This window comes from Neovison vison, chromosome 3 (genome assembly GCF_020171115.1).
Source record: "Neovison vison isolate M4711 chromosome 3, ASM_NN_V1, whole genome shotgun sequence".
Lineage (NCBI taxonomy): Eukaryota > Metazoa > Chordata > Mammalia > Carnivora > Mustelidae > Neogale > Neogale vison.
The window spans coordinates 160,091,838-160,101,443 of NC_058093.1; the positions used below are offsets into that span (position 1 = coordinate 160,091,838).

Genomic DNA, 9,606 nt, shown 5'->3' on the forward strand with positions numbered 1-9,606 from the left:
CTTGTGATAAAACATTGCTAGGAACAATAGGAAGTTGTAAAAATGAAATCTGGGTGGCTCAGTGGGTTAAAGCCTCTGCCTTCGGCTCAGGTCATGATCCCAGAGTCCTGGGATCGAGCCCCACATCAGGCTCTCTGCTCAGCAGGGAGCCTGCTTCCCTTCCTCTCTCTCTGCCTGCTTGTGATCTCTGTCAAATAAATAAAATCTTTAAAAAAAAAAAATGAAATCTGGTGTATTTGAATGATTTACAACTAAGAATGCCCTATATATTTACTTTTGCGTGCAAAATTATTTGTGTCAAATAAAATCTTTTTTAAAAAAATGAAATCTGGCATATTTGAATGATTTACAATTAAGAATGCCCTATATATTTACTTTTGCGTGCAAAATTATTTGTGTGTCAAATAAATAAAATCTTTTAAAAAAAAGAAGATAAAATAACCACTCAATGTCGATAATAGATTTGCTACTTACAAGGGTTTTCATATATTTTTGATTCCCACAACCACCTGTGAGGTAGGCAGGTTTCATTTATTCATTTTCATGAGCTATTTTCTTCAAAACCACTGAAAAATGCCCAGAAAAGTTTGTTCTTGGATCCTAGATTCCATGTATTTAAAGAATAAATAAAAGGGTTTTTTTTTTAAAAAAGATTTTATTTTTTTGAAAGTAAGCACATGAGAGATAGAGAAAGCAAGCGAGCACACAAGCCGGGGTAGGGAGAAGCAGACTACCCGCTGAGCCAGGAGCCCAATGTGGGGCTTGATCCCAGGACCTTGGGATCATGACTCAAGCCAAAGGCAGATGCTTAACCAACCTGGGCCACCCTGGCAACCCAGAAAAAATAAAAGTTTTAAGAAAGATATTTTTCTGGCTAACCTTAGTTTCAGAAATTGCATTAAACATTTATTTTCAGAGCCCATCCTTTACAAAGACAGTAAGAAATTTCTGAAGTCCACTTTTGAATTCTTTTGGGATTCACTCTGACTAAGCAACATTTTTAGTTTAGAGAAATGTTTCTTTGTTTTGCTCACATTCTTTGAGGAGCAAGTGGGTGTTGACTGTCCAGATGTAGGTGTCCTGAAAACAAACAAAACCACACTTAGGTATACTGATACATAAGTTTAAAAGTGCTTTTCCTGCTTAGCCTGAATAATTGCAACTAGAATCCTTTTCTACTCCTGTGTATTATGGCGGTAAACGAGCAGTGGCTGAACCCAGCATTCATTCCCATCTTGTTAAAAATCTCCTCACTACATAGGCTTTAGGCAACATTCAGGAGGTATACTTGGTGGTTCTGGAAGTTTCTATCACACTTGAGGAAGGCTATAAGTCAAGTGTCATCAGGCCTGAGTCCCCTTTAAGTTTGATATCAAGATTCATGACAATTCTAAGGACTTTAAAAACCTGTTTCTTCACAGCTCAAGACCACTACCTTTCTCAAAAATGAAGAATTTCAACCTACCCGTGCAGGTACCACTGAATTATATCTCCCAAGCTAGAACATAAACTCCATAGGGCAGAATTTGCACTACTAATTATATATTCCACTGCTTCTTAATAGTGCCGGGCACAGAAGAGGTCTTCTAAAAATATTTGCTGAATAAGTGATTCCCAGCTGCCGTATATTTCTGTTTTCTTCTGTTTCATGCCCTCCAACTGTGTTCCATACCCATGAAACTTTATTGGGGTTTATCAGTCTGATCCCTCTTCTACTCCCCATGTATACAACAAATGTGAAGTATCTTTCTCATTTGTGCATATAACTAAGAAGCAGTCCGTTCTATATGCAAGTGAATTATTTTAAATATTTCATTTTAATATATTTTAAATAAGCCAAATTTTATCTACAATTATCCAATAAGGTAGAAACTTCTATGAATTCTTATCATGCCAAATATAAAAATAATTAAATCAAAATACAGAGAAAAATAGACAAAATTTCAATTCTTATCCAATTTTATAAATGTCAACCCAATATAAAAAACTCAATGCAGTAAACAGATAAATTTCACTCTTTACAGAATTTTGCTGTTTATGTTCAAGAAACTACCAGACTCAGTTTCTCTTTTGGTACAAAATGTTCAGAAAATTCCTTTCACAGTTTCTAAGGAACTAAATTTACTATCACAGTGAATAAAGTACTGTGAACTACAAAAATAGTTTGGTGCTCAGTCATATAGTTAACTTAGTAGCAGCTAACAAATCGCTATTCAGTGAGACTTCCCCAGGAATTTCTGACAGAGGCAATATCAAGAACAAAGGTTCAGAGCAGGAACATAAACTGTGAGTTTACTTCAGTTCAGTTTTGCTAATACACAGGATGATTTAAGGCAAAATAAGAAGGCACATGCACTGGTGCCAGGTAGGAAGGACTGGGAAGCCATGAGGGAACGTTTGATCTAGATGCTATGGCGTGAGATGGTAAAGGCTTCTCATCAGAGCTGTGCTGTAGGGAAATTATTAGACTACAAGCGTTTGAAACTAGAAGCAGGAAACTACTGTAGTAATCCCAGCAAAAGAGGAACACAGACTGAACACAGTAGGAGGAAAAAAGGAGAACAGATGCAAACCCCATGGAGGAAGGGCAGATAGAAACTGGTGACTAAATGGACAAAAACCAAGGGACTAGGTGTTGTTTACTCTACTCACCATTTCAGGTTAGACTGTCTACAAAGGCATGTATGTTCACTGACAGAAGGAACTTAGGAGGATGAGCAGGTGGGGACATGCTGGGGGAATAAAGTGGATATATTTAGTAGCAGCTGGGAACAAGTAAAGGGAGAGGTTGGAAGTAAAAGAATATGGCTGGAATTTATAAGCAGAGATGGGAATGAAAGATGTATGTACAGGATATTAGAGAAGAAAAGGTAATGGAGGAAAAAAATGGGGCCAAGGCCTGGAGTGCATGGCAGATTTAGGGAGTATATATTAAACAGAGGGAAGTTGAAGAAATAAGAGCTCACACCAGCAATGCAAATAGCTTAATGAATTAAGATACCTGAATATCAAGGCTGGGCTCTTGCCTTTGGAACCACACTTAGGATTTAGGTTTGCAGAACTGGGAGTCTTTCTTTCTGGTGTCTTCAGGCTGAGCTTACTCGTAGGAGTAGTAGGACTGCTCTTCAGTGCTGAGAGAAAGCTTCTACTTTTACCATGATGTTTAACTGTTCTGTTGCATGTTTTACAAGTAGTCAACTAACATAAAAAGAAGAAATATTGGGCCTCATTTGTCTTATAATCTAACCCAATAAATTACATGTTCATTAAATTCTTGGATTAAGGGACTACACCAGGTACAAGCAGGTTGAGAGGCTGCCCTCAGGGAGTCTGTAATCCAGCAGCAGCAATCAGACAAGATACAAATGAGAAAATCTACAATTAAAAGTTATTGGCTAAACAATTGTAAATTTAAAAAATTTTAATTTTTATTTATTTAAAAGATTTTAAGTAATCTGTACACCCAATGTGGGACTTGAACTCATGACCCCAAGATCAAGAGTCACATGCTCCACCTACTGAGCCAGCCAGGTACCCCTAAAACACCTTTTTAAAGATAACAAAGTCTCTACTTTTTCAATGTAAAACCATGTTTGGGGAATAAAGGGGACTGTGATACCCGGTTAACTTCTGGAACAATGTTCTTCATAACAGCAGTTAACATTTAACATTTGCCACAGAACTTTAAGTTGTTTTTCAATAAAACTTGGCAAATTATCACTGAAAATCTAAGTGACCCCTGCAAACCCTTACTGATTCTATATTCTTCAAATATAGGTCTAAATCAATTCATAAGACCAACTGAATGAATTCTCACACCTCTTTACTTCATTAAATCCAGAGGCAGAATTTCATAATGTATGTAATTGTCGGAATTTCATGGTCGGAATTTCCTAATGTATGTAATTGTCAAATCACTGTGTGTCAACTTGAAAAGAACATATCAGCTATACATCAATCAAAAATTTTAGGGGCACCTGGGTGGCTCAGTGGGTTAAAGCCTCTGCCTTCAGCTCAGGTCATGATCTCAGGGTCCTGGGATCGAGCCCCCCATCGGGTTCTCTGCTCAGCGGGGAGCTGCTTCCCCCACTCCCTCTGCCTACTTGTGATCTCACTCTGTCAAATAAATAAATAAAATCTTAAAAATTTTTTTTAAAACTAAGTTTTACTCTTGATGAAAGATCACTAGAAAAAAAGTTATGTGCACATTTTGACATCCTGTGTATATTATCACAAACCTCTGAGTTATATGTAGCCTGATCCTTAATCAACCTCATTTTAAGTAAAAGGAAATTCTAGTTTATTTACACATAATCTTACCAATATTACACTGTAATCTTACCAATACACTTTTGGAGTCTTTATATCTTTTCACAAGTTTTGCTTCTTTAAAACTAAGTGTATAATTTCTTGCTTCTCGATTAAGAAGTTTTTGTATTTTGGGAGTCAGTTTGGACTTGGGTTTGAGGCGCACCCGAGAGTTATCCAAAACCAGCAACTGGAAACAGTATGGACATGTTCCTTCAAAAGTGATGTTAGCATCTGAAATTATACAAACGAAACTCATGATTCAGCAAATTAGAATATTTTGTTACCTCAAACAGCCAATACTCTGTGATCAAGTATACTATTTAATATGAACAGATATTCTCTTTAAGCAAACTCAAAATATGAGTACTTGCAAAAAAGGCAAATTGGCAATAATTTATTTTGCAAAACACTGTAATTCTACCCATTCCCTCCTTTTAGCAACAGACCAGTTAGGTCCCCATTTTTTGCTACCTTACTTATTAGTTGTTACTATGTAAAAAAGGCTGTCTCACCAATTTTACAAACATATTTATCACAAATCAGTAAGTTATATACTTTCTTTTTTAAACAATTAGCACACAATTTTGTGATTTGTAGGCCAGGCTTTCTGCAGGTAGCTCTCAGTACAAGGTAATAGGAGAACAGACTTGCTCCAGCTTGTCTATGCACATCAAGAAAGCCATTTACCACGCTAGGCTGGGAAGTCATAAGTAAAGAGCAAAAGAGCTTCTATCTTTAAATAACTCACATTCTGGGGGAGCCCTAAGCAAACATGAGTAAGATTAGTAACAACTGTTAACAGAATATGATTAAAATGTCCTGGAAACTATTAAACTCTGTGTGGACCAGCCAGAAATACTCCAAATAAATGGCTTTACAAAGGTCAAATACTCCAAATATCTGTACTTAGAGATGGTATCCATTACTGGAAAAGGGCTTTCAGGTGGAAGTACAGTGAAAAAGAAAGCATGACTATTAGGGAAAGGTGAGGCTGTGGGGGTGATACAGCTGGAAAGGAACGTAGGTACATCAAAGATTTATTCAACAAATATTTGTTAGTGCGCACTCTGCTAAGTATACAACTAAGGACCATGCTTGTAATTCAGTTCTGCCACATGTTAAATTCATTCACATTTACTGAATGACTGTCCAGTGTCATGCACAGTTCTGTGTAGAAGAGACAGAACAGTGAATACAGGACAATTCATGTAGGGAGAAAGTAAATATAGCAACATCGAATGTGTAGTGCTGGGGGGAAAAAAAGGAGATGAACAGGGAGTGGCGATGGAGCTGCCCTGGTCTTTAATAAGGTAGCCATGGTAGGCTTTGTGGAGTGACCTGTAGAGAGCAGGAGGAAACAAGAAAGCAATCCACGCAGATATATGAGGTCAGAGTTCCAGGCCAAGGATGGGGGCAACTTGGAAAGCAAGGAGGCCTAACAGTTGAGTGAGCAAAAGGGAAAGCAGGCCAGAGAAGTAATGTGGGATTCTGATATAGGGCCCTGTAGTCCTTTTAAAAAAAATTTCACTTTGGGGCGCCTGGGTGGCTCAGTGGGTTAAGCCTCTGCCTTCAGCTCAGGTCATGATCCCAGAGTCCTGGAATCGAGCCCCGAATGGGGTTCTCTGCTCATCGGGGAGCCTGCTTCCCCCTCTTTCTGCCTACTGTGTGATCCGTCAAATAAGTAAATAAAATCTTTAAAATAAAAAAATATTTTTTTCACTTTGGGGCACCTGGGTGGCTCAGTTCGTTAAACCACTGCCTTCAGCTCCGGTCATGATCCCAGAGTCCTGGGACTGAGTCCCGTATCGGGCGTCCCCTACTCTGCAGGGAGCCTGCTCCCTCTCCCTCGGCCTCTCCCCCTGCTTGGGCTCTCTCTCTGGGTCAAATAAATAAAATCTTTAAAAAAAAAAACAAAAAAACCCCCACAAAACTTTCTTTCCACTTTTACTCTGAGATGTCAAGACATCTGAGAGTTTGTGGCAGAGAAGCAACAGGATCAAGCTTAGGTTCCTCCTGCGCTCACTCTGGCCGCTCAGCTGAGGATGGATGTAGCACAGCAGGAGCGCGGCTGGCAACGGCCCAGCCGCTGCCCCGGTCCAAGACGGCGACATGGCCTGGTGAGAAGAGACGAGGTGCTGCATATACTCCAAAGCCAAGAGGCGTATTTGCTGGCACACTGGCTTGGGGAGGAAGGCTCTCAGGGAGCCGCGAACGGCCCCAGGGTCTCGGGGGCGGAATTCACTCCCCGGATGGAATCAGCGTTATTGAACGGGGAAGAACTGGAGGACGACTGTGCTGCAGGCGTAAAGCTCGAGTTCCGCCCTGACACAGATTCCGAAGCAGGTGTCAAGAAGACATCTGGATACGAGCCTAGAATGGGGAGAGGTCTTGCTTGGGATACACATCTGGAAGCCATGAGCCTGGATGAAAAACTGTCGCCAAGGGAAGGGAGTGTAACTAGAAAAGACGTCCTAGGAATTTGGAGCTTTCGCAGCCCCCGGGGGGATTTAGGAGGGCAGTGGTTCGAGGAGATTGCTTTTTTGCGTCGTCCTGAGCGGGGCGCGGAACGGAGCGGGACGAGGCGCCGAGAGCCTGACCCACAAGCGTCGGACGTTCTCCCTACCGTGTGACGAACTGTAGGCCCAGCTGGAAAGGAGAAGGAGACTCGTGAGGGAGGAGGAGGGACCCCACCGCCGCCGCCGCCGCCCGCCTCCCCTCCCGCCCTTCTCTTACAGGAGATAGCGGGCCTGGCCCGGGCAGCTATCGTGTAGCTGCCGCGCCGCAGCCTCAAGGTAGTGCTTCTGCCTCATCGCTACCGCCTCCCTTCACGCCGCTCAGACGGGACAGTCTCCGGAAGTCGGCTTCGCAGCCTGCCGGACTTTGACCTCGGAACCCAAGCTCCGGCCAGAAACCCGCGCCCACTGCTGAGGAGTTCCGGTTTCCCTCGCGTTCCACCCCGCCTCTGGCCCTGCCTCTAGGCTCCGCCCCAGGCTCCTGTGGTCCGGGTGGTCCCCTGCGGATCCGGCGCAAACGTGCGCCTGCGCGGAGCCGTATAACCTTGTCGGGTTGGGGCGGTCTGCGCGGAGCGTTCGGCGCGCCTGTCTCTCTCGCTGGTGATAGCGTCTTCTGTGGTACCCTTGTTGTCATTTCCTCAACCCACGTCGCCCTCTAGATTCTCCATCCGGGGTGTCGATTTGGGCCGGGCAGGCGGTGTGCGGCCCGCAAGGAGGCCACCGTTGTCCGCGCGGCCGCGGGCCTGGGAGGGAAGAGCCGGCCAGCTTCCCTTCTCCTTCTCCCCGGGTTCTTTTTTTTTTTTTTTTTTTAAGATTTTATTTATTTATTTGTCAGAGAGAGAGAGGGAGAGTGAGCACAGGCAGACAGAGAGGCAGGCAGAGGCAGAGGGAGAAGCAGGCTCCCCGCCGAGCAAGGAGCCCGATGTGGGACTCGATCCCAGGACGCCGGGATCATGACCCGAGCCGAAGGCAGCTGCTTAACCAACTGAGCCACCCAGGCGTCCCTCTCCCCGGGTTCTTAATGGAGCACAGCAGAAAGTTAACAGTTCGGGACGTTTTCTGTATTTTGGGAACACCGCTGTTACCGAGTTTGGAGACATTTCTATCGTCTAGCAGGAAACCCCATCCCCATTTAGAACTCTTTTTTTCCCCCCAATTTATTATTTTCAGAAAAACATTATTCATTATTTTTTCACCACACCCAGTGCTCCATGCAATCCGTGCCCTCTATAATACCCACCACCTGGTACCCCAACCTCCCACGCCCCCGCCACTTCAAACCCCTCAGATTGTTTTTCAGAGTCCATAGTCTCTCATGGTTCACCTCCCTTTCCAATTTACCCAAATTCCCTTCTCCTCTCTAATGCCCCCCCCTTTTTTTTAAGATTTTTTTTTTTAAGATTTTATTTATTTATTTGAGAGAGAGAGACAGTGAGAGAGAGCATGAGCGAGGAGAAGGTCAGAGAGGGAAGCAGACTCCCCATGGAGCTGGGAGCCCGATGCGGGACTCGATCCCGGGACTCCAGGATCACGCCCTGAGCCGAAGGCAGTCGTCCAACCAACTGAGCCACCCAGGCGTCCCTTTTTTTAAGATTTTATTTTACTTATTTGGCAGAGAGAGATCACAAGTAGGCAGAGAGGCAGGCAGACAGAGAGGAGGAAGCAGGCTCCCTGCTGAGCAGAGAGCCCAATGCGGGACTCGATCCCAGGACCCTGAGATCATGACCTGAGCCGAAGGCAGCGGCTTAACCCACTGAGCCACCCAGGCGCCCCCCATTTAGAACTCTTGCTATCCATTCTCCCCTCCCCACTCCCAGCCCCTGGCTACCACTCGTCAGCTTTCTGGTACTTGGGGCTCATTCTGGACATTTCTTCTAAATGGAATCATAGGTGTGATCTTTTGTGTCTGGCCTCCTCCACTTAGTAAAATGTTTTTGAGGTTCTTCCACCTCGTAGGTGACATGACTGAATATTATTACATTGTACGCATGCCGAGTATTGTTTATCCATTCATCCGTGATGGGCATTTGGGTTCTTTCTGCCTTTTGGCTGTTGTCAATATTGCTGCTGCTAGGAACATGGTTTTTTGTTTTTTGGGGTGGTTTTTTGTTGTTGTTTTGGTTTTTTGTTTGTTTTTTGTTTGGATAAACACCTAGGAGTGAAAATGCTGGGTCATATGGTAATTCCATGTTTAACAAGGATTCCAGGGCGCCAGGGTGGTTCAGTGGGTTCGGCCCCTGCCTTCCGGCTGGGGTCATGATCTCAGGGATCCTGGGATGGAGCCCTAGGTCGGGCTCTCTGCTCAGCAGGGAGCCTGCTTCCTACTCTCTCTCTGCCTGCCTCTCTGCCTACTTGTGATCTCTGTCTGTCAAATAAATAAATAAAATCTTTAAAAAAAAAAAAAAGGATTCCAATTTCTCCGCATCTTTCCCAACCCTCATTTTCCACCTTTGTTTATTTATTTATTTGTTTGTTTGTTTATGTTTTATTCTAGCCATCCTAGTGAGTGTGAAGTGGCTTCTCACTGTGGTTCTGATTTGCATTTCCTAGCGAATAATGACGTTGAGCATTCTTTCATGTGTTTGTTGACAACTTGTATATTTTCTTTGGAAAAATGTCTACTGAAGTCCTTTGCTTATTTTAAAATTAAGTTGTTTGCCTTTTGTTGTTGTTAGAGTTTCAAAAAATAAATTCTAGAGACTAGACCATTATTTATCCTTCATTTTCAATATCCAAAAGGACTCAAATCTAGATAGGGAAACTGAAGGATTCCATTTTTAGA

At 43.2% G+C, this 9,606-nt stretch overlaps 1 protein-coding gene across 2 annotated transcripts; it reads right to left on the reverse strand.

Moving 5' to 3' along the window:
* Positions 1-884: 884 nt before the first annotated feature.
* On the reverse strand, positions 885-7,265 carry C3H18orf21 (chromosome 3 C18orf21 homolog). 2 transcript variants are annotated; one of them, XM_044243151.1, is made up of 5 exons: positions 7,045-7,265; positions 6,935-6,957; positions 4,343-4,542; positions 3,002-3,198; positions 885-1,080 (listed from the first exon to the last, which is right to left on the reverse strand). In XM_044243151.1, exons 1-5 carry the CDS (start codon positions 7,119-7,121, stop codon positions 927-929), a joined length of 651 nt encoding a protein of 216 aa, XP_044099086.1. In that variant the 5' UTR covers positions 7,122-7,265; the 3' UTR covers positions 885-926. The 2 variants fall into 2 exon arrangements, with proteins under 2 accessions (XP_044099086.1, XP_044099085.1); XM_044243150.1 differs by having other exon boundaries at positions 6,335-6,957; positions 7,045-7,094.
* Between the last annotated feature and the right edge of the window lie 2,341 nt (positions 7,266-9,606).